Here is a 24,855-nt window from a genome sequence, read left to right on the forward strand (position 1 = left end):
GGCAAAGCTGGGGAATGGGAGAATGCAGCACCACCTGTAGGAGATCAGGTTTGAGACTATCTAAGGAACCTGAAGGTGCACATGAAGGTCCATGAGTCCTTATGAGATGTGTCTATAGGATGAGAGGTCCTGTGGGAGCTGGCAAATGACATGGCTCAGCCACTATCCATGTGGCACTTTTTTGTACTGTAAACACCCTGCACAGCACTTATAACTGAATTCCCTCTCAGAGTCCCAAATGTACTGACAGCCTTACTTGCCCTGGGCATACTGACCTAGCCCTGAGACTGCACACCCTGCCTATGGGCCTGGGATCAGCTCAAGCCAGTGTCCCAGGCCTTTTCGTTCTTGCTGGACTGTGACTAACCCTGGTTACCACAATCGACCTGCTATGCTTTGCTTGTCACCACTCCAGGTGAGGCACCAGCACTACTGTCACCCTCAGTTCCTGGGCACCAGCCCCAGTGGGGCTGCCTCTCTCCCACAGCTCCCTGGCACTCCTTGCATCTAGGCTATTGGGGAAGCACATCACTTTTATCACTGTCAGACTTGAGAGCGTGAAGCCAGAGGTGATTAATAATTGTAGGCTGACAACCCGTCTGACCCTGTGTGAGCCTATGGTTAGCAGGCTTCCAGGCTACTCCAGTCTCCCAGGGCTTCCTGAAAGATGGTTACAGATAACTAAATATTGAAAAACGTTGGCAAGTTACTTCCTGTTCAGACATTTCCAAATTGAGCCACTGGAATCACTTCTTTCCATAAAGAGACCATTAAATTTCTGAATATTTGATTTGCTTCTAAACAACACCCCTGTAGATACTGACAGAGCTTCTTTATTTGGTTGAAGATCTATTTGTACAGCAGTGTATTTCCCAAAAGAGCTTCTGGCTGCTTGCCCTCTCAAGGAGTAGCAAAACTCAGCATTAACTGGCTCTGCTCAGTCCTGCCATACGGAGAATAAATAGCAGCTGCATTCAGTTTATTCTGTGCTATTAATAGCTGCAATTTAAGCAAATTTAATTTATAAAGTATCTCTCTTTTACTCATCTACAATACTAAGTTGTGAAGATTAATTGAAAATAGGATATGCACTATAGTAGGAAATTCTTTCCTAATCTGAACCTCTTGGCATCTTTACCCCAAGCAGAAAATAAGCACATAGTGTCTCAGGATGCCCTTCAGGAAGGAGAAGGAAAACAAAAAATACTGGGCAGAGGGGCAACCATAGCCAGAAATGACAGCAAGAACATACTATTGTAAGATTACATGGAAGTTACACAGAGATTACCTTTTCAGTGGGGAGCAAAGGCATTTGCCTCTTAACTCTGAAAACTCTTGTACAAACCCCCTTCCAGCTTCTTCTAGTTTTAGCAAATGGAGCACACTCCCCAGCTGCTGTTAAGCAATACTGCAATGGAAGGGTTAATTTCTTGTAGGTAAAGCTATGTCTGAATTTGATTTAACTCCGAGATTGAGTTCAGCCAAACTTATCCCTCAGCAGACTGTTAAAACACTAGTCTCAATCTCGTTATCGTTTCCTTTTTGTGGTCTTTTTCCTGTTTCTTAGATTTACTTCTTGTTATGATAAGCATAGGCCAATTAGCCAACAGTCTGCCCTGTTCTTAGACAAAGCTTTTGTATTTTGGGAATATGATACAGTCAGCAAAATCAGCTGTTTTCCTGCCATTTATGCTTTCCTTTCACACTTGGTAAACATGTGGATGCTTGGTAAATATGACAGAAATGTTGTGGATGCTTGGTAACTATGAGTAAAAAATAAGGTCAATTAAGTGTGCAGTGAAACTATTATCTGAGAAGAAAAACATTATTTCTTCATGTCCAGTTGCCTCTACTGTGACCCCAGTCATCACAGTCCTAAATTGCTTTATTTCAGGCATTATGGGATGGATATTATTTTCTGTGAAAAAAATTACTGGATTTCTTTAAGTCCATATGCTCCATCAGTGCAAATTTAAGTGTCACTGTACAATGTGCTTTAGCATTCTGCTTGCTGAAATGAAATTTCTCATAGACATAGTTTGCTTTAATGCAGGATTCTGTGAAATGTCTGGAAGGGAATCTGAAGATAACTATAGGCATTACTGAGGTATCTATGTGAAGATCCACGTCAACATTCCTCTGGCAATAAGTAGACCCTTTTATAAAAGGCTTTTCAGTTCCCACCTACTAATCTAGATTTACCATCACTGGTAAATCTGTGTGGAGTATTATTTCCAGAGCTCTGATGGTAGTTCCTGGGAAAGAAAAGGTTTGTTTTCAAAAATATATGACTTTCTAAAATATATGGGAATGCTCTATGCTCAGAATTTTTCATAGGAATGTTTAATTTTTAACATGGCTTGAATGTTCTTCCCCTCCAACTGCTATGACAACACATTGTGCAATTACACTCAGTAGTCACTGTCTCAGAGCTTAGCAGCACTGGACTGACATTTCTCCATATCAGCTGGGTGTGATCTGTATACGTAATATCTTTCATCTTACTACGTGTACTTGACCTTCTGAGATGAGCAGACCTCAGCATTTCTAGGTAATACTTAGAGGCTATAGGTATATCTTGAAGGTATATCCTATATATGATTAGATAGGTATGTAATTATATAGCTATGTCCTGGAGGCTGTCTGAGGGTACACTGTGTTCAGGCAAAGAGGGAAGCTAGCAAATGATCTGAAGTGCCTGGACAAGCTGTGAAGTTGGCCTTCACAGAGCAAAAATCCCACTGGTTTTATGAGTTGACAAAGAGGCTTTCCAAAATGCTGAAATCTTGGGAATGTCACTGTAATGACATTGCAGCTGAGGTTGTTGCTTTTCCTCCCTCTCTATCACAGGGCAGTACTCAGCTTGTGTCAGCTCCCCATGCCAGAATGGAGGAACCTGTATCAATGACAGACAGAGCTTTATTTGTGCTTGTCGCCACCCCTTTGGAGGAGCCAACTGCAGCATGAAGCTGGTGAACGACAATTCTCTGAGTGTCGGCAAGTACAGAATTTAGTAGCACAATATGCTAGCAGTACAGGCCTCTGCCTCAGGGCCTAATTAGAGAGCATTTGCTGGTCAAAGGTCTCAATTTCACTTTAATGAGTACCAACTCAAGTAGTAGTGTCCTGTGTTTTGGTGCTGAAGACATCAGTCCCCATGGGTGACTTGTGATCTCTTTCTTTAATATGACCAGATGATGGGATTAAATTGGACTGGGACCAGTCATAATACCTGGAAAGCTCCCTGGTGAATTGCACAGAGTGGGAGAGTGTGCAATAGATGTATTTGAACATGGTATCATGAAATTCAAAGGGGGAGGTAAAATCACATCACTGGGGCATACTAGCTTCAGTACGGCCGTAAATGCTGTATAAATACATGTAGCTACAATGATGCATGGGACTATGGCCTCAAGAAGCCATTTTAGGCATGCCTCTGATTTTCATCAGCCAAGGATGCAGCCTTTGAAAGATATTTCAAAAAAGAAAAGTGGAAACTGTGCTTATTCAATCTAGAAAACAAATAAATCATTTACATCCAGGCCACGTGGAATGTGAATTTTATGCAGCTTTTAGCAGCTATTTGACTGATTCTTACTCATGACAGCATATGAATAGTGAATAAAATCATTTGTACACTGGCAGGGAATCATAGTGTGCAGGCTCAGCTTGAGGAGAAAAGCTTATACTTATTTCCTCATTTAACATCAGGAGTGCTAAACCTCTTTAGTGTCTACATATGATTTGTGGAGAAAATTCTTGGCTTCAGCACACATAGGAACAATTAAAGAGATCCTGGGGTGGGAAAAACTTCAGGAGGAAGGGGTGGAGGAAAGAAAGTAAAGAAAAATAGTAGCTTCCTTAATGATAACATAGTATAGACAAACATAAAGTTCCCTTGCTGTTGCTAAAATTATTCTTTTGTCGATCCACCTAGCACTAATTGTGAAGAAAACTACTTTTTATAAAATACAGAGCAACTTTGTGTTTATGCAGAAATATGATGTTTCAGTTGCTCAAGCTACTGGGTGATGTGACTTCAGAAAAGCTGCTTTTGATCTTCTGGCTGGTCCAAGTTACCTTTATACATTACTTGAAATTTTTCTTTATTCTTTTCCAGATTTTTCAAAAGGATCATACAGATATGCACCTATGGTGGCTTTTTTTGCCTCTCATACATATGGAATGACGACTCCAGGACCCATCAGATTTAACAATCTGGATGTCAACTATGGAGCTTCATTTGCCCCAGCAACTGGGAAGTTCCACGTTCCGTATCTGGGGGTCTATGTTTTTGAATATACCATTGAATCATTTAGTCCACGTGCCTCTGGCTACCTGGTCATTGATGGAATAGACAAACTCACTTTTCAGGCTGAAAATATTAATAGTAACAAGTACACTGACAGAGTAATTACTGGAAATGCTTTATTAGAGTTAAATTATGGTCAAGAAGTCTGGCTCAGACTGGCAACTGGCTCTATACCAGCCAAGTATCCACCTGTGACTACCTTTAGTGGTTACCTGTTGTATCGTACCTAAGTCTGCCATAAAAGTAAACACCATCAAATGAAACAACCTGCATGTGAATTTACCTTTGCCTTTAAATACTTTGTTCTTTAACAGCCATAAGTTTCTCAAAGTAACCAATGTGATGATGTTTAAAGTGCTCATTGTCCAAGAAGTTGCTTGGTTGTAGTCATTTTCACATCTAGGGAGTCCACAGGTTGGAGATGGGTTTAAAAAATAAGCATTTTCTTTATAAAAACGTGGCTGGGAAGCACTAATCTAACCCAGGACAATGTTCTACATTCACACTGCATAAAAAAAAAAAAACAACACAAGGTTGCTGAGGATCAGTTCTCAAGACAAATCATAGCTGGTTTTGATTATTCCTTTTTAACCTGAGTGCATACCAAAGATGATGGGTAGATTCTGATGGCTGTGATGCTGGATAACTGCTTAGCTCATTGTATCAAGTGATAATCATGTATATATATTCTGTTTGGAAAAAATATATTCATTTTTCATTTTGCCTGACACTATTTACCACATAGAATCATAGATTGCATATAATACAGAATTCATACCCTGAGATGTTAGTGTTTAATTGATTCATGATTTTTAATGTAACCAGTATAATAACAAACTGTTTTTTTATCTAGCAGAAAAAACAAGAGGGAACACTTAGAAGCTGTGTGTTGATACAGATTAGAAATAAGGTACCATTTTCAGCAGTGAATATAGTGGATTTGGTGGAGTCTTTATGTTGCTTGAAGCATTTACACCACAGCTGGGTTTTCCTTAGGCGGTAGGTTTTTGGGCAAGCATGGTTGTATTTGCTTCACACAGATTTTAGCATGTGAACTTTGGCCTATAAAGTACACAAGATTAAATGAGATAATCATAGTAATTTGTAAGTTTGAGCTCTATAAATCTATGATTTCGGTTTGCTTCCACATTATACCCACTAACTACTTGGGGCAAGATGAACTTCAGTCTATGTAAACAGGAATGCGATTCCTAAGCACTAATCCAATAAAAAAAATAAAATATGTAGTTCATGTTACGGCTGCCTGAAGACATAAACCCTCAGGTTTGCGTCCTTATCAATTGTAAAGCCCTGGGTTGCTGCAGTTTCTTGATATCCCATGGGCTGGTGTGACTGACCAGGTTTGTTTCTGGTTATTGCCTTTGTTAATGCTAATTGATTGGGTTTTAGCTCTCTGTGTGTTTGTCTCCCTCCCTTTTCTCATCCTCCCAGCTGAAAAAAATAAACTTTCTCACACTCGACATGTCCTTACCAATTAGTGCCAAACGAGGTTTGTTCTCGTCACCAGCTCCTTCACTGTGTGTCAGGCAGGTTTGTCTCTGCCTGTTCTTTTCTATGGCTCCTTTGACCAGCTAGCCTTAAAGGTTCAGACACCCTCCTTCCATGGCCTTCCATGGCCTTCCATTCAGTTATCATTAATCAGTGTGCTCCAGTGATTTATGCCAGTGTTTTGAACCCTAGAGTGTTTTGAAGCTCCCTGAATTACTTTGTTTTACACTGTCAGGAGTTGACTCTATTCTGAGAGTCAACAGAGAGAGGCTCTATTCTGAGAGTCAACTGCAAATCTTGTCAACAGGTTGGGATATTTTGCCGCTGTTTGTATTTTTTTTTCTTTGAGGCCAGAATTTTTTTTTTTTTTTTTTGTACCTGATGAGTTTTTAATGTACCATGAACCCTGAATGAGTGTGCTACCTACCTTTCTCCTGTTGCATACATATTTTTCTGTAAATCTTTGATATGACACTAACTCAGCCTACCGTATCATTGAATATTATCAAAATATTGACCACAAACCCAAATCCCTCCTTGTATGATTTTTTCACTTTAATGTGTTTAGTTGTCTTTATTCCTGCTGTGACTATGGCTAAATGGCATGAAAATTACTCTGCAGATGAAATTCAAATGACCCACCAGAGACTGCATCTCTGTTTTAATGTGACTTTCTTCACCCTTGCTGTCCTTGCCACTAAATTCTTCAAGCTGGGTCCTCATTTTCACAGGCGCTATTACCCCCCCCCCAGCAGCCAGATACTTTTTATGTCATTGTACTGGCTCTCTTTCCTTTTTTCTTTCCCCTCTTTTCTCACAAAACTCAACATTCAATGGGGTAGAGTAAAAATTCTGATTAAAACTACATCTGTAGGAGTAACACATAGAAAAATAATTTCCTGATAGAAAATATTATTGAAGCTAGTTCTCATTGCACTATTAAAAATATGGAAGAATCAATATTTTAAAAATATAATAAATGTGCAACGCCCTTTTTATACAATAATCCATTCAAGTCTTTCTTTGGATATATTAAAACTAAGTATACTTGGCTTTGTCTTTTGTTAAAAACTAAAATGGAGATTCTTTACTGTGAATATAGGTTTGCATTGACTGCTGAGGTTTATTTATGGGCCTGTGTCTATGCACCAGGGCTGCCTGGTCTAACGAAGCAAACAATACTGAAAAATAACTGAGGATCAATAAAATCAGTCAGCCTACCCATTATGCAGAATAGACAGCAATCAGCCTGTACTCCCAGGAGAACTTTTCAGGCATCAAGCAGGAAAAGAGTTCCCAAGGTACATTGTCACCCTGTGCTTTCATTTTCATGCTCTGATTTGCATTCCCTAATGATAGCAAGCAGCAAATCTGAATGTTCATCTCTACCCACAGCCCTTGTGAGGGACCAGAAAGCCATCCTGAGCCTTTGTACTCCAGAGTGCACGGTGTTCTCTTTATTTGGGTGACTCAATAACCATGGCAACATTTTGTCTGGTTTGGCTTTGACAAGCCCATCCAATTTACTCCAGAGCTTGCATTATCATTTCCTTACCTGTACCAACCAAGTTATCACTGAACACATTCCCCAGCCCCTCACATACTTAGTATTTGTGCTGAGATCAGCAGTTTGTTTTCCTCACATACCTTTTCTAGCTGAATAGCCAGCACAACCCTGCTTTGCTCCAGCTCATGCCAAACTTCCCTGTTGACACATGCCTGCCTGATGCTGACTTATGGGTACTGCTGTCTGTCCGTACTCCTGGGATATTTTTGTTCAATTATTTTTTCTCTCTGAGATAATAACGTCTACGTTGGCAGCAAGCAAGAAGAAAGCCATCATTTCTGAATTCAGCCACTTACCTGAAAGCATCTGATAGAAGCAACGCTGCAGCTAAGCTCCACCAAAATTAGTGGGTATCACATGATTAAGTACTTTTAACGGTGGAATAACAAATACACTGAGACAGTTGCAAAACTGAATGTTCTTAGCAGTTAAATTTGGGCAGGTAAACAAGAGTGCAAAACAATGTAAAATAAAATAAGAAAACAAACAAACAAACAAAAAAAATAAACCCAAAAACCAAACAACCAAAACCCAACCCAACTGCTTCTGACATTTCCAAAGAACAAAAATGTATACCATGGCTATACACATCTTTTGCTGGTGGCTGCTACTTGGTGCAGGAATTATTGCCTAACAGCTCTATGGATTTCATTAACCCCTTCAGGCCATCAGTTGTATTGCAGGGTTAGCAAGGTCTACATTTTTTCATCCAGCTTTTATTTGCTTAATCCATACTTCTTTCTCTATGCTCAGCTGAATGCTAAAAAGACTGAGTGTTATACTCCTGTTCCCGTGCTAGAGTCTTATCAAAAGCAGAAGGGTATCTTCTTTAATTATTGTGGATGGAGTTTTTTCTACTTACTAAACTAAACTGGTGTAATCACATTTTCAGCAGAGTTCTGTAAGAAATGCAAGTATTTGTCATGACTTTGTATTTAAAATGCCCAGTTAAAGTCCCTTTGTAGTAATTTTCTCTTTGCAAAGCTGCCACTCTCCCTTTTCATATGATAGCAGTGATGGCGAGAGAGTTGTCAAGAATGAGATATAATGAAACACTGTCTTTAGGATGGGACTTCAGTTAAGAGTGCTGGGAAAGAAATTTTTATCAGCAAGCTGCTTCCCAACTGAAGTTGCTATAGATATGTTACAACCAACACACTGGCTCATAATGAACTTCCTTGCCCTGCTTCCCCACCCTCAGAAATCTGTGGTGGCTGCTAGTTGAAAACACTCTTCTGCATTCACATATTACATGTAAACAAACTGAAGTGTTTCTGAAAATATTTATTTTAGTAGTTGCTGTTGAAGATTCTTATCTTGGAAAAAAGCAAGTTGCAAACAAAACAGACCATGGCTGTTTGCAAACAGTGTACAAGTACTTTCAGAAAGCTTGCTATTCAGATGTGCAGGAGTTGGGAGATACCATACAAATGATCTGAAGTGCCCAGAAGTTCTTTATACATACCAAAAGCCTTTTGAAAGCTCTTTGAACCCATTGTTGGAAACCAGTATATCTCATATCCGTACAGATTTAGTGTGATGAAGGCTTGTATGTCTCAAATAAATTTGACACTAAACATCTGTTAGAGCATCTTTCCTTCTTATGTAATGGCGATGACAAGAATGGTGGCAATTAAAACAAAATTACTGGACATGTTTAGACTGAGAATTAAGCTCAGCTCTATCTGACTCTTCTGTCTCCTCTGCAAATTACCTTGAAAGGGAACAAAAAAAGAGGTTCACCCATCCATTGGTAGGCTACTTACTGCTTCTTGCTGAACTGAAATATACACGAGAAAACTGTTTACAATTACTTCCTGACAAAGAAAGTGCTATTACCAGCTTATACAAGTAAGAGGCGATTTTCAGGCTCAGTGTTTAGACACGTTCTAGAAGAACAGTAGACCTTAAGTACCATTTTTGTCATTAATTTCTAGGGTATAAGTTGATCACTCTGTTACCTCAGCACCAATACCTGGGCATTGCTAGAGCTTGTTAATAGATGCACACTATCATAATTCATTTAATTCTGGGGAAACAAGAACTATGCTTTTAGGAAGAAGAGAGAAATCTCACTCAATGGAAACTGTGGAAAACCATCAGCAATGCATTAAATACAGCCTATCTTGGCCAAAAAGTGCTAAAGGTCATCCGTTTGCATGTTGAATTATTTGTGTGAGCTAAACTGAAACATTAGGAGAGCTGTGAGGAGCTCCTAGCATCTAGAGTAGAAGATACAGATCTACTTGCACCCTTCAATTTGTATGTGGGCTTATCTTGTTTGCATAGGTTTGGACTTTGACTTACCTAATGCATATGGCCATGTTCCCCCAAGGAAGTTCATATGCTTAAATAATTGTGAAGGAAAGGCACAGAAGCGTAAGGCAGGGAAATAACACAGGCCATGTTTGTACCTAGTAAAGCATAAAATAAATTTATACCCTTTTGCTTGTTTGATGAACCTCACAAACAACAACACTTAGAGCAGTCTGCAGGCTGCTTTTTATCCAGCAAACACCTGCAAACTTAAGCAATTGAAAGCTTTGAAGAAAATGCATTAATAACAATATATATGCTTTCCTGAAAAAGAATGAAGAGAAAAATAAACTAAAGCTAAGATATTTTAATGCACTTGAGCAATAAGGGAGAATGTTCATCAACAAATGATGCCCAGCTGAGACAGGTTGTATGAAAGGTTAGCTTCTGTGATGTAGAAAGGTTTAATTTTTAACTATTTCCAAATAGAAAATAACTTTCCTCATGGAGTTGTTGTCTAGGAAACCAGTTTTCATCTTTTGCTGTGTGAAGTAGATTATTTTGCGGGACTTCACCTCTGTGGTGTGACGTGAAGCTTATTTGGTGGGTGTTTGGTGTTACCACTCAAGTACAAAGCCTCACTACAAATTTTAGTGGCAGTTGAGAGCCTGAACCACTGCTCCTGTGAAGCCTTGTGCCAAGGTGCACTTAGTACATGTTCTGGCTGTCACAGCACCTGAGTGTGTTTGCTGTGACTCTGAGATGAACCACAGCCCTGAGTTTTCTCAGCCTTTCCTGTCTGCTAATCTGCATTTCTTTGTACTTGCCCACTCTTTTTGAGAATGATGGGACTGTGGTGACATTGTGTCGTGGTTTAAACCCAGTCAGGTAACTCATTCACTCACTCCCCCCCTTCTTTCCCTCCCCCTACTCCCAGAGGGACGGAGAGGAGAATCGAAAAGAATGCAACTCCCATGGGTTGAGATAAGAACAGTTTAGTAACTAAGGTATAACACAAATCACTGCTGCTACCACCAATAATAACAATGATAAAGGAAATAACAAGGGAAGAGAATACATCACCTCACCACCAGCCGACCGATAACTCGCCCCCCTCCAGCCCAACCAAGCACCAACCCATACCTCCTCCAACCCCGCAGTGCACCAGCCCTTCCGGGTAACTCTCAGTTACCTCCTGGGCATGACGTGCTGTGGTATGGAATACCTCTTTGGCTAGCTTGGGTCAGGTGTCCTGTCTCTGCTTCCTCCTGGCTTCCCCTCCTCCCTGGCAGAGCATGAGACTCACAAAGTCCTTGGCCAAACCAAAACATCCTTGTTATCAGCTCTGTTCCCAGGCCAAAAGTCAAAACACAGCACTGCACCAGCTACCAAGAAGGAGAAACATGACTGCTACTGCTGAACTCAGGACACATTGGAAATTGTTTATGATGCAATATCCTTACAGCAGACTTCTTCTGAGCTGTAAAATAAGCCCAAGTCCTTTTCTGTTTCCCAGTTATTTTTAGTTTTCCAATTCCTATGGACACCCAAATTCCCATCATTTTAGTTTTGTTATAGTACACTACAAAACTCCCAAAAGCTTGTGTGGAAGAAGGGGTAGACTATTGTTTCAATCTATTAGTACATAAACACAGTAATTCATTGTTGCTCGTGTGTGGATTCTTTTTTGCAATACTAGGAGAAGCTGGTGGGCAAAAATTACTTTACAACCAGGTCACACATGCTTTTGTTACAGGAGGAAGTGCACATGGATGAGAAGCTGTTTAGTAGTCCTCTGTTTTAAACTTCATACTACTTAGTGCCACGCTTTTCATTTTGGAGATGAATATACAATCTGACCATTCATTTGGTAGCTTGTGTCATATCTCTGTCTGCAGATTATACTTTCTGAGGTTGTTCTCCCAGTGACTATTCATGAGACAACGTATGTGTGCCAAAGGCTCTGTACAGGCAGGGAAAAATAATCGACCTGTTATAAAAATAGTTGGAGTTTCTTTCAGGTGAAGATATACTGCTGGTCACCCAGCTATGTTGAAGCCTACAGATAGACCTTGGTCTGTTTTGAAGAAGGTTCAAAGATACAAAGGTGTAAGAGGACAGTTAAACCCAGAGAATAATTAAAAACATTGCAGGAAGAGTTAGTCAGGAAGTGGTATGTGAATTTGTCATCTAGTGTACAGGGAAGTCTTGTGGAACTTCTTACGTTCCCACCTGAATCTGAGTGGATCTGAGTAGCGTGCTTGCTTTGTTACTGGGAAGAACATGATTAAGCTGGGGGCATCTTGGGCAATCTCCCCTCTTGTTGTGCCATCTCCAAGTATTAGAACAAAACCTTGGTACATTTTACAAAGGTATGTAACAAGCCTAACTCCATCTTGTGTATTAACGTGTATGTACAGAGCTTCCCTTGGCTTATGAGGGCTGATAAAAATAAAACGATGGAGTGTCTATCTCATGTCAAATTACCTGATGTCAGCTGCATGTAATTCTGATTACACTTTGGCAATAACTTGCCATGGAAAAAATTGAATCCTTATCTAAGTGAGAATTGCCCAGTCAAATTTAAGCCAAGTAATATCTATTGCAAAAATACTTAAGAAAATAATGAGATTGCATTTTGCAATTAAAAAAAACAAGATAGTCTTTAAAAATTTTATCAAAAGTTGTCCAATAATTTTTCAGTATATATTAAGGGAAGCTAAAAATAGGGAGTTGATTTTGTAGCTTTTTAGCCTGCTGATTCTATTGAACTTGTTGGAGGGAAGAAGGCTATCCTTCATGCACACAGAGAGAAGTGCTCATGGCAATATGCGTCAAAGTGTTCAAAAATATGTGTCAAAGTGTTCAAAATCTCCTGTTTAGGTGCTAATAACAATGAATAAATACTGAGCTGTATGTGTATCCCTCTTCCTTTCTGATGGAATAGAGCTATATGAAGCAACATGTGCGTGGCAGGTACTTTACTTCAATGATGTTGAAAAAAGAAATGTATTTGACAGAAGTAAATGAACATTTACAGGAGGCATCTATAAAGTTGAAGTATCAAAGAAGTAGAACTGCCTGGCAGCCCTGACAGGTTAAGAGCCACGTTCCTGCTCAAGTCAGGTTTTCTTGCTAGTCTTCCGTTGTGTTTGTACCTTTTCACCTTCAGGCTACTCTAAGATATGATTGTGAGCCTCACAGCCTGCAACCAGTGTGATTATTATGAACAGCAATGTCTGTTTGCCATCTATGAAGAGTGTGAATGCTGGTAACTTTCTCCTAAGCAGAGTGCTATGATGAAGTGCTTCCTATAACCAGTTACACTGCTGGTTTTGTGAACTAGATAGCTCTTGCTTCTCATCTGTTGGCTTAAATAACAATGTCTGGTGATAAAAGGACTGTCTTAGGTTAATCTTTCATCACCATCCATTTCACTACCTTTCTTCCCACAATGATTTTCAGAAGTGCTGGCAATGACGGTTTTGGTTATATACCTACTTCCCAGCTAACGCCTTTAATGAGAAATGTTTATTTGGATTTTCGTCTTTCCACAGCAAGATGATTATCCTCTGTAGAGCTGCAGCACCAGCCATGTGCTCACATGTGCTGAGAACAGCATGTGGCAAGTGCTGAGGTTGTTGGACCTGTCTCTTGAACCTGACAGAATTAATCACAGCAGTTCACCTTAGAAGTGGCCAGCACTTCTGCAGTATTTCAGTCTTTCTGTCGTGAATCCCATGCAGTTTTATGCTTTTAGCTTGCTTTTATTTCCTGCCATTTCACTCCAGACACACTGTGAAATCTCTTGAGTGCTCGATTCTTACATCCATGCTGCCCTGATCTTCTATGTTTCTTTGGAGCAGACAGCATTCGGCATAATTTCCACCATCATTGTTATGCTGATGCTTCACTGGTTTATTTATCAAATGCTTGGGAATTTGCTTTCAAATCCTATTAATCCTATAATCCAGGAGCGTAAAAGGAATTGCCTAGGGAACGGCACTTTTCTCTACCAGCTCAGTACACCTTTGTGTATGTTTTTAAGGGTGTGTGTTGTGTGATCTCTGATCTCTGTTCCATTTTTTCTTATGAACTTTACAAAGACAGCTATTGTGTTCCCACCTTTTTAGGGTCTGGCCTGTGAACACAACACTTCAGTCACCCCCAGGAAGCTGATTCAGGTGGGTCTTAAAAAATTAAGCTCTCCTTTCGGGGTAGCTTTCCTTCTAGGCTGCACCTTTTTCCCTTCCTCACTTCTCTGGCAGATGGCAATTTCCATCTCACCAGCCTGGGCTCGAGGACACCCAGCTTGAAAGCAGTGGGAACAACAACAATTTCTAGATGGTAGGTTTCACATGTAACCAGAATGTGCCTCAAACACCCAGAGATGAAGAGAGATGAGAGACTTCAACGTCTCTCAGCATAAAAACCAACTTCAGTAAAGCTACACTTACTAGTAACTGCAGAGACTGTAGCTCCTAATCTGGTGTCACCTATGGCTTTATATATTCTGATTGCAAAAAGTAATTTAAAATACGCTGAATGATTCTGTTTCCTCTCCTCCTGGGATTGCTTTGATGCCCAATGCTTTCCTGTTGGAATGGGACTATTTGTTACAGCATTTCAAACAGTGAGCTTGAACCTGTGTATTCCTCTGGTGTCCCCAAAACTTTTGAAGACAAACACTTTAAAATTCAAAGAAGTTTTTCTCAAACACATAGATACAAAAATGCTTTCACAGAAATAGTTGCAACCTTTTGTAAAAATCCCCTCATTTTCACACCCTGTTGCATTACAAGGCTAATTCTCTTTGCAGCTAGCAGATCTAAATTGCCCATTTTGAAGTCACAAAGCTTCCCTTTATTCTCCAAGGAGTTGTGAACTGAACTTGTCTACAAAACTGTCCAGATTGTTGAACTGCTACAATCTTTGAGACAATAGTGACATTTTGCTTTGGAAACTCGCTCTGATTTAATCATATGTTGCTAGTTTTACATGAATTGCCAGATATTTCTGCAAATCTAAAATCCTCCAAATTCAGTGTCTTTATCGTACATGTGTCCTCATGATCCTTTCATCCCACCATGTGGAATGAGCTTGGGATATACAGCTGCTAACTTGATAATTATTTTTTTGTGCAGACATACAGAAGGGTAACAATTCAAGACTTAGAGACAAACCCAATGAAAACAAAAGGAAAGCATCTTGCTTTGCCTGGCCTCGCTTTCCTTCATACTAATACCATCTGAAACATTTTTTCCCATTAAGATTAAAACAAGCAGCTTGATTCCTAAGGACAGCAATTATTTTTGAGTGCTCTGGTGAGTATAATTACACTGTCAAGAGTTCAATTATGTTCCTCTGGTAGCCATGTGGCTCTGTTTGAGATTTCCAATTTCTCTCTCGTACAGGATTTGTGCCCTTTAAACAGTTATAACGTTGCTACCAATCTAATAATACATTTGTGCTCGTGCCGTGATGAGTTGCACGCCACCTGCCCACAGCTGTAACTTAGCACTGAGCAGATAAATAAGACAGTCCGTTCCCCAGAGGCTCCTACTCTCTGCTTCTTAACAGGTGGCTGCATGGCAGGATCCAAGCCTGGGAATGTCACCAGAAAATGAAAGTGGGAGAGAGAGAAAAGGAGAAACTGTGGTGAGAATGTACAACAACAACAACAACAAACCCCACAACAGCCTAGGTGTGAGATGCATCCTGATAACGATGAAAGAAAGTACATACTCGAGTGAGAGAAGTCAGCACTAAGGGAAATGCCTCACAGGACATGAAAGAAGATGTACTGCAAACTGGAGGCTGCTGTGCTGCTGGAGAAGAGCACCCAAAAGTGGAAAGCAGCAAGTGACAAAGGAAAGCAGTATTTGACAAGAGATACTGAAACAAAGGAGAAAAATACAGAAAATAGCAGAACTAAGAAAAAAAAGGAAATACAGGGGGTGAAATGGTTGTGGGCAGTGATTCATTAGCTAGCATCCATAAGATCTGTGTGATTTCCAGAGGGCTAAAGTTCCGCTCAAGGTACACTTGAAAATGACTCAAGGTATGCTCCAAAATGGATTCAAGTCTCCTAAGGAGGGAGGAATGAGTCCAGCTGGTGAGCAAGATAAAACACAGAGCAGCAGAGACACTGAGAATATTTTTTTGCCCTACCGCAGACTTTCTTTTTGTGTAACTTGGAGTCATTCTTTAGCTAGGCTGTGCTATCTTATCCAGATAGCACACCTCTTTGACCAGAATTAAGCACCCCTTTGACCAAAATTAAACCCAGATTTATATTGGGTTTACTGGTTTAATGCCATGAGGGGAAGAACTGAAAGATTTTTATCATGAGCAGAGCATGTTTTCATAGAGTCCTGATTTTTTAAAGCCATATCAATTTGTCCTTGTGCTAGTCTGTAGAAACCTATTACAGATCACTACAGCTTCATTCCTTTCCTGCTGTTATATGTTCTTATAGCTTGTGCTATGCGAAGAGGAGAGGGAGAGTCTGGGAAAAGATGGTCTTCTCTATAGGTAAAGCTTGCAAAAAGATGAAACACCATGGGGCCCATGAAGGTTGTTTTGAAATGGGAGAACTTGGTGAGAGGATCAGCCTGCCTGCTCTGCTTTGTCCACTCCAATTTGCCACTTCCAGGGAAAGAACTTCCTTCTGCTGGGGAGATCTGTTCTTAATCGGAAGCAAGAACACTTCTTCATGGTGCTTTGAAGTGGAAAGATGACGTTCCCTTTGGGAGCTCAGAGTTGTCTGATAACCTCTTCCCACTGTCCTGTAAAATGTAAACATGTCTGAGAAACCCTGAAACCAGCGAAGCAAACAGGAAGACCCAGTGAGAGCATGTCCTGCTCCCTGATCCAAGGGGACAGGAGAGTCACTGAGCAGCAGATTTGGGAGTGTATGGCCTGGGAAAGAGCTGATGGCTGACATGCCTGGGGAAAGCTTGGCTGTACCTTCTGTCTGTGCAGTTTGAGAGGCCCTTGAAGCCACAATTACTTGGCTGCGAGTGTATTGACTTTGATTGTTAAAGATGTAGAAGGAATAGAGAGGGGACAGAAATGAACACCAGGAATGTGTTTTGGACCATTTTCTCCCTTTTGCTTTTTATCCCTTTTATTAGTTATTGCTGTTGTAATGCAACTTAAAATTTGTGGGCTAATCTTTCCCTGTGTGCCATTCTCTCTTTGTGCTCTGACTTAATTTTGTAACCTGTGTTTTTGGAGATGCTATGAATGTCAACTATATAACGATTTTTTTCCTGCTGTTCTTTCCAGAAGCTCAAGAAATCATCAGATGGCCTGAGTCGGCACTGTTCAACTGACTTCAAAAGAGGTGAAGCAAAACTGGCTTGAGGAGCTGGCATGGCAGGGGGTGAAAGGAAGAGGAACTTTCCCCTACCATTTCAGCATAAAATTAATAATGATAGATATGATTCTGTTTCTTATTTTTTGACCAATGTTGTTGAATCAGAATAGATGTTCTGAAAGCTTTCTGTTCTGCAGTCTCCTATGATATGGCACTTTGTTGACAGAAAGATGATTTATTTGCTTTTCAAGCACCTCTGTAAAGTTCATGCTTTTCCCATGGTGAAGCCTTCCCGATTCACTGAGTCTGTAGAAAGATGCATCTCCTTTACCTGTTTTTTCATAAGTTCAATACATAGGTCCCTTCCAACTCGAGATATTCTATATGATTCTATGATTTTATTCCTTCCCCAAGCTCCATTGCAAGTGATACAGGATAAGCATGGGATTAAAAAATAAAACAAAGAAGTGAAAACCCATGTTTGCAGACTGCCTGGTTGTGGTGACTAAGGTCTAGTCAGACCCATTGTAAAGTACAGAAGTTGCAGCAAGATGCATAGAATTTGGCTTCTCACAGGCAGCACAAGATCAGAGTGAGTATTATCTGATTTTATCAGATTAAACAAGAGACAGAGGAAGAAGCAAGAGTCAGTGTGAAACTGGGGTTGAGTGTATGAATGCTTTTCCTAGAAAACAGTCTATTTGAATTTGACAATTCAGTCCCTCCCTGTGATTTGACTTGTTTCAGGAAATTGCTTTCACATTTAGGGTAAGAATCCTCAAGACTCAAAAGTTGTACTGTACTTGCAGAAAAATCATGAACTTGGGGGTTTTGGTTGGCGTTTTCTTGGGTGGGGGCTGCATTTCATTTGCCTGATTTTCTAACTCTCAGATCTTTTGCCTGAAAAACCAGAGACAGGAAAGTGTTGGGGGTGGATTGGTGGATTGGTGGGTTATGTCAGTTTTGGGTAAATGTGAAGGATTTCATGTGAACCTTGGCTATGTGATCTGAGACTCTTGGAAACTTAACATTCTGTTTGCTTGTAGTGAGCGCTGGGTTTCTATGCCTTAGCTGGTAAATTGTGGTGTATATAAACCACGTCTTGAATAGGCTTGCCCATCCTTTTTTCCTTCTGACACAGCATTCACAACTGTCATGTTGCTGTTTTATATGAGTGCAACAATTACTTATTATGAAATTCAGGGACATGGCAATAATAAAACGTCAGAAGAATCACTAAGTGTGCATGTGCAAAAAATTGTATGATCCTTTTGTTACCGGATCTTAAGTATTCAAAGCCCAGTGCTGTATCCTGCCCAGCTACCACTTTGCATTTAAATGTAACTCACAGTTAGTGACAGATGCTGAAATAAATATACAAATAGGGGGGGTGAAAGTACTAGTTTATATACAGTCATTTATCTTCTGATAGCACGAGCAAAGCTTAAGTCAGATACAGTTAAATGAACTGAAGCTTTAACAGTGCCTTTTGAACTGCTTGAATTAACAAAATCAATCCTCATAAATCAAACTATCATTGATCTATGATAAAATTAAGTTCTATAATCAAAATACACTATTGGTGCATGCAGCGTAACCGTACTTGTTCCAACACTGAATTTTAACCACTGCTGGCTAACTGTTCCTGCCGTGCTGTGTAAGGCTCCCATCTGGCATGGGCGATGCTAACATCACGATACAGTATTTCTTTTCCGTTTTTCAATTTAGGCTGACATCTGCTGGTCTCCACAAATGGCAGGCAACCCTGATGAATGCAAACCAATTTGAGGCGGTGGCTCTTTCATTTTTTCCCTTTGTCATTTTTCCATAGCTGGGAATGGCAACCGAGGCGCTTAATTACAAAGGAAATTCACTTAAAATAAGAACTCTTTGGAAGAAGAAAAGCAGGAACAATACCATGTAAAAGAAAATGAGTTTGACATGATAAATCACATACAGGCATGCCCGGTGTGCTGTGTGAGTACTCAAAGGAGCCAATAACAGCTACTATATATTGGCCAATTAGACCTACATAAAAAAGGTGTTATTTAAGGGCACCACACTGTGAGTCATAATGAGGAGGCTGTGCATGGGAGGGGGTTCTCTCCTTTGCACTTTCAATCAGGCTAAAGAGAGGGGGAGTGGCACCACGTTGGGCAATCAGCACTAGACCTGTGAGCAGGCATATGGCATTGGTCACAAAGGGCTTGGCGTTGGATGGGGTGACAGGTTCCTCCAGGAACTACCAGCACTACAAGTGCAACATGCACCTGGCCAGAAGCAGGAACAGCAATGAGAAGCTGTTCTCCACTGCCATGATTAAATAAACTAAGAGACACCTCCATGTTCCCGGCTTGCCTCTGACTGCAGTTTTAGACAATGAGTTAATTGACATCTTATGCTGACTGCAGCACTCCTTTCAGCTAGTTTCAAGGTTATTCAAATGTATCTTCACTAGTCTGTACTCCAGCTGCGTGGACTTCGAGTTGCCTTATTTTCTTGTTGGTATTTTGGATATGAATCCATTCACAACCACCTGTATACCTTCTGCTTTCCCACCGTGATTTGGAAATCCTGAGGAATACCTGTCATCTCTGAATGAACTGTGCGTCTGTTGAGGTACTGATACATGAGTTACCATGCATTTACTAATTCTCCAGAGGTGGTTTGTCATGCACTTTTATGTCCAAATCATTCACTGCATTTTTTGTTCTTGCCACCTTTCACTTCCGGTTCTTTATTTGAGGCTGCTGGCGTCCCTGCTTACCTCAGCAGTTGTATTTCCCACTCCAGTTGCACCACTTCATCTTCCCCAAGATACTTCCTAAGCAGAGGAAAGAAGAAGGGAAGCTTTATGCAATAGAAGCCAGTCCTGTATTGCCAGGGTGTCTCAAGTGTAGGTTACTGACACTAACTGATGTCCATGCCACTTACAGGCTGCCTGGTCTTCAGTAGGAGATGCATGAGAGTCCAAGTATTACCTTGTTCTTCTGTGGCGGTTAGCCCTGCTTTTCAACAGGGTGATTACACCCTGTCAGCTGTCTGAGCTAACACCCTAGGACATTTCAGCACCTAAGTCACTGCACAGCTTTGTAGGGTGTAGAATATACTGGGCGCTAGTTGTGATAACTTATGATGCTGACTCTTCTCCTTTGGAAACTAAGCTGAAGTCTCCACTTTCTTACTTAGAGCTGCAGCTTGCAAAAACCAAGAGAGACTGAGCCAGGGATGTAGGAGAGCCTTTTCAAAAGATGCCCGCTCCACCTCAGTGGCCTGCCACAGCTGACAAGGTGCTAAGGTGCAGCTGAATGGCACATGTGCCACAAGAGAAAGAAAGGGCAGATAAGATCAAGGTCCTTTCATTGTCCTCTCCTGCTCTTCTTCCATTATGTTATTTCTCATAAGCACTAAGGATTCTCCTGCCCAGAAAAGCAGAAAGTCTGCTCGGTTTTGGGAGGAATGAGCAGAGAAACGTGCGCAGTTTATACATGCTACTAGTATTTCAGCCAGGAATCTGAAGTCAAGTTGATTTTTGGCACAGGTTTAGTGATAGTTAGTAATTACAATTAACCATTCTTGTCTGTTAAGTGCTGACCGACATGAAAGGAGACAGTGCCACCCCCAAGCATGATAGCAATCAAATAAATCAGCAGCTGTTGCAAATAACCTCGATTCCCTATGCTGAGGTGTAGATTTGGGTTTGGTGAAAATCCTGCAGATAGCACTTGGTTAGCAGTGGTGTGATGTAAGAGCCAGAGAGTCTCTTACATATCTCTTGCTGCGATAATTCTGCAGCACTTACAAGAATAAAAAATGTCAATGCTTTGGATCCTGGCTCTGAGAATGTGTTCAGGGAGGTAGACAAGCTAGCTAGCAAGGTGAGCTTTTTTTCCCTCTTAGTACTTCAAATTATATGAGGTACATGAACCAGAAAACTACAGGACTGAAGATGGGACAAAAGTTGTCTTGATTTTTTGAAGACAGAGCTTTAAATCCTCTTTAGAAAAAAAAAGATGTAAAAAACAGCACTGAACTATAAAGCTGGTGCCCTGGCAATATCAGTGTAAGCATTAGGAAAATCCTCAAACTACCTTGAGCCTTTAAATGACTTCTTACACAGCAGTTTGGGCTGCTATGTAAGTATAACTGTAGTGACATTTGGTGCTTCTTTGGGTTAAAGCCTTCTGAATGTTCCTAACATCTCTGAATTACAGTTCAGATTGCTCTATGTAGTTGCTTCCAGGTGAAGATGAATACATTTACCACCAAATTGAATCCTATTGCTGGTGTTCATTTCTCTCACTCTGGGATTCTGCAGGTGCCCTGTTTCTATCAGTTGGTTAATAGTGACATTAATATACTGACAGATACACCCAAGTATGATGCAGTTCACTAGAGCTGATGGGGAAATGTGCTCAGACCTACACTTGCAAAATGTAGCTGTTTTATAACTTTCATGATTGCTGTTCTTGAGAACTTCACCTCTCTGAGAGTGCTGAGAGACAATTTTCTCTTCCATTCATTCCTCTGCTTATCATAATAGATACTTTCAGCACAGATCAGTGAACTGTAAATCTGAACAGATTCCTCAGCACTTCATACAGTAGAAAAGAAGCATCAGAGGATTCAAATTTGTAGCAAAGCTGAAATAAATTATACCACAGATATCTTGCTAGGGTGGATTTCATGTTCCATGTAACAAGGATAGAGAATGAGATGTGAACCTCCTTGTGCAACATCACTCAGGGCAGCACAGGCTGAGTGAAGCTGGGTGATCTGTCAGGTGCTCTTATGGCTTCCAGCAATGAAACAAGAGTGGGATGTAAATTGGTGGGGCTGCTCAAAGTCGTGCTGGGATAGCTGGTCACAGCCTGATGAGCACTGAGGATTTGGGGGCTGCAGAGTGGGTGCAAATCCTCCATAAGCCTCTGCTTATCTGAAGACCTCAGGCCAAAAAGCTTTGGTGCTGCTGTAGAGTCTCTCTCTGTTCCTGTTCATCTCCTTCAAGAATTCTTAAGCAGCAAACTTAAGCATAATCAAATTAGTTGAGCCAGTAAACTTCATTGCGTTTCTTGTTGCCCTACCACAATGACATGCTTCTAATATAGTTTACTTAAAACAGAGACAAGGATTTATAATTATTCTAACATAGCCTCTCCTCTTCATCTCCTGAACCTTCTACTCTGTGACTCAGACGGACTCAGGATTGCTTGGTGTGTACATCTGTGAGGAACATTACTATCTGCACAGCTTTTGCATGACCTCAGGCTTCAGGAGGAATGTCAGGATCAGACCCTGAATATCTGAATTAAAAGCTTAACTTTGAAAAGCTCACCACTGAAGTTGTCAGAAGGTCTGTGGGGTGCACAAAGAGAGCAATTGTGCACTTAGACTCCTGCATTAGTTTTCCATTTGTCTCCAGAAACCAATGCTGAAAGAAGGTGCTTGTGTTGCAGGTGGGGCATGAAAAATAATCTGGAAGGAGGAGTAAAGAAGCAAAATTCTCTGTTAAAAGCTCAGTTTTGCAGGAGCAGGCCTTTCTACCTCATTCTTTCTGCTTCAGAGTAACAAGAGAACAGTGAGCTTTTTCCCTCTTGTGGTGACTAAGCCCACTGAGTTCCCTTACTGTTGCAGTGTCAGCAATCCTTGCTGTCTTTTCGAAGTGGCACCTGTAATGACTCTAAGGCCCTAAGAGAGGTAGGGCTTCAATTCTACAGATACCAATGATGCTTTTGGAAGCACATCTCTCTCTTAATCCCAGCCTGTGCTTCCCATTCCATTGTAGCTGCAGAAGGAAATGCTCACATCCCAAGTTTATGCTGCTCCCAGGCATCTTTCTTCATGATTAACACAGAAACTTTTAATTTATAGGACTGGCATATTAACTCCGGTGGCCTAAAAGAATAAATGAGTAATACTGTAGGATCGTTCATTCAACAACAGGAATGTTTTCCCAAAGTTCTCTTTTTAATTGAAGCCATTTGTCATTTTCAGTGTAGAATGTATTCACTAGAAAGCAGCACCTCGGAGTGGACTGGATTGCTCAGGAGATTAGTAACGTGGTACAAAGCCTTTTGCCTCCAGCTTGCCAATTTCAAATCTGGCCATGTCATTATTGATCAGAAGAAGTCATTACAGGCTGACAGATGTTTGGCTGCTTATGGAGAAGCGATCTTGTCAGATTAGTCAAATTCTTTGTTAAGAGATATGTCCCTGCTTGCACACACAAAAAAATCCTCATTAGCACCTTGCTGGTAGTCCCTACAGCATCAGTAAGGACAGGGCAAAATCAGAATGGAGGGATTTTTGAGCCACTTGGAGGCTGATTGAAGCATTTTTGAAGCTATCTCATGATGTATTTCAAAATTTCCAAACTGATTCTGTGGTGCATAATTTAAAATCAGTCCTTCTTACACTGTTTGCACACTTTGATCAATGTGAGGTGTATTTTTTTTTGAGAAGCTGAGAACTCAAATATTTTTATTAGACTCATCAGTTTGTGCATTAACAGCAAAATATGCTCTTAGCAAAAAATGCACCTGAAATACCTGAAAAAAAAAAAAGGGGGGGGGGGGGGAACTGCATACATTTTTAATCCTCAGCTGTGTGTATTTTGCAGATTTTGCTGACTGATACTTAGGAGAGAGGAGATTCCATGAGGAATCTTACAAAATCACCACGGGCACTGTAGCTCAGCCTGCGGTAGCTCATATTTGTAGTTTAAATTAAACCTCTGCTCTGTGGACCATGAAGGCCACTAATGGTGAAAGCAGAAATCTCCTTTCAGAAGGTTCTGTAACTCCTTCAACATCACCCATGCTTTTTAGAATCACTTAGGACAGCGTACAGAGGAATTTTCAAATGGATCCCTTTTCCATGTCCTTTTGAAGATCCTGCGAGGAAGGTAATCCAGCTTGGAACAGGGCTTCCTCCACTGTCCCCCAGCTGGGACTCAAGGAGGCTTAACCTAGTGAAGGAGAGAGCTGGGGCTATGACGGAGATGAGAACGTCTGCACAAATAATATATGTGGGAGAAACATACTCATTCCTTCTCTGAAGTGGAGGAAAAAAATCCAGTGGGAACTCAATTTGCCAAATGGAAGAAAAGGATGTTTTATATGAGCTTTGCAGCCTGTGCTGCAAATTGAGACAGAAAAACTGCTTTGGGGTGTTCATAATTTTTACATCTCCAGCAGTAAATATCAAAGCTGGGTTGATAACTTTTTGTTGGCAGGAAAAGCGCAGGTGACATTGGTCTGTATTGCAAACAGCAGGTAAAGTGTCCCTCGATCAGCAAGGCAGGTAGGGAGAATTTCTGCTCTTGTGTTTTTTGATTCCAAGCCAAATTCTGCCTTTAGGGGACTGAATTGGGTTTTTCCCCGAGTTAAACTTGTTTCTCTACAGGGTCTTTGCATAGGGTATTTAACCAATTGTAACCTCTCACAAGGGCCTTATAGGGTGCTGAGTGCATTAAACAATGCCTTTGGGCTGGACTGGATTGCTCTGAGAAACACCACATTTTTGGCATACCTTGCATATCCTTTAAGCTATTCCAGCATGTGACTTTGGCTCTTTCTGTCTCAAGAACATTTGTTGTAAAATGCTGCAAGGATATGTGAAGGTGTGCCAAGGCTTCTGTGCACCTTCAGCCGCTCTCAAGGTGACAAGAATATAAGGCCGCTTATACAACTGATTTTAAAATGGCAATTTAGGCTTTCCAGAGCACAGAACAGCACATACCACTCAAGTCTTGGACAAAAAGATACAATAATGTCCTGCATTTTAGAGTTAAGGTTTATGAATTAGAACATCAGGGAAAAAAAAAAGGATGAGCAAATATATGTCACAACACTTCAGCCACCAAACTTGGCTGAATTGATTTTTATCAGT

General features: G+C 40.7%; 1 protein-coding gene and 1 long non-coding RNA gene across 2 annotated transcripts in view; one reads left to right on the forward strand and one right to left on the reverse strand.

The window, feature by feature from the left end:
- The window catches only part of MMRN1 (multimerin 1), a 44,377-nt gene extending 38,586 nt beyond the window's left edge, over positions 1-5,791 (forward strand). Inside the window, 2 exon segments of the mRNA XM_061477334.1 lie at positions 2,851-2,997; positions 4,121-5,791. Of these exon segments, the coding sequence (XP_061333318.1) occupies positions 2,851-2,997; positions 4,121-4,542 (569 nt within the window). The 3' untranslated portion in view covers positions 4,543-5,791.
- LOC133281607 (uncharacterized) overlaps positions 1-24,855 on the reverse strand; it is a 94,636-nt gene that overhangs the window by 27,642 nt on the left and 42,139 nt on the right. The window lies entirely within an intron of this gene.

The sequence above is a fragment of the Pezoporus flaviventris genome, unplaced genomic scaffold (genome assembly GCF_033815535.1).
Source record: "Pezoporus flaviventris isolate CSIRO_AGI_PZ_B2104156 unplaced genomic scaffold, CSIRO_AGI_Pfla_v1 ptg000002l, whole genome shotgun sequence".
Lineage (NCBI taxonomy): Eukaryota > Metazoa > Chordata > Aves > Psittaciformes > Psittacidae > Pezoporus > Pezoporus flaviventris.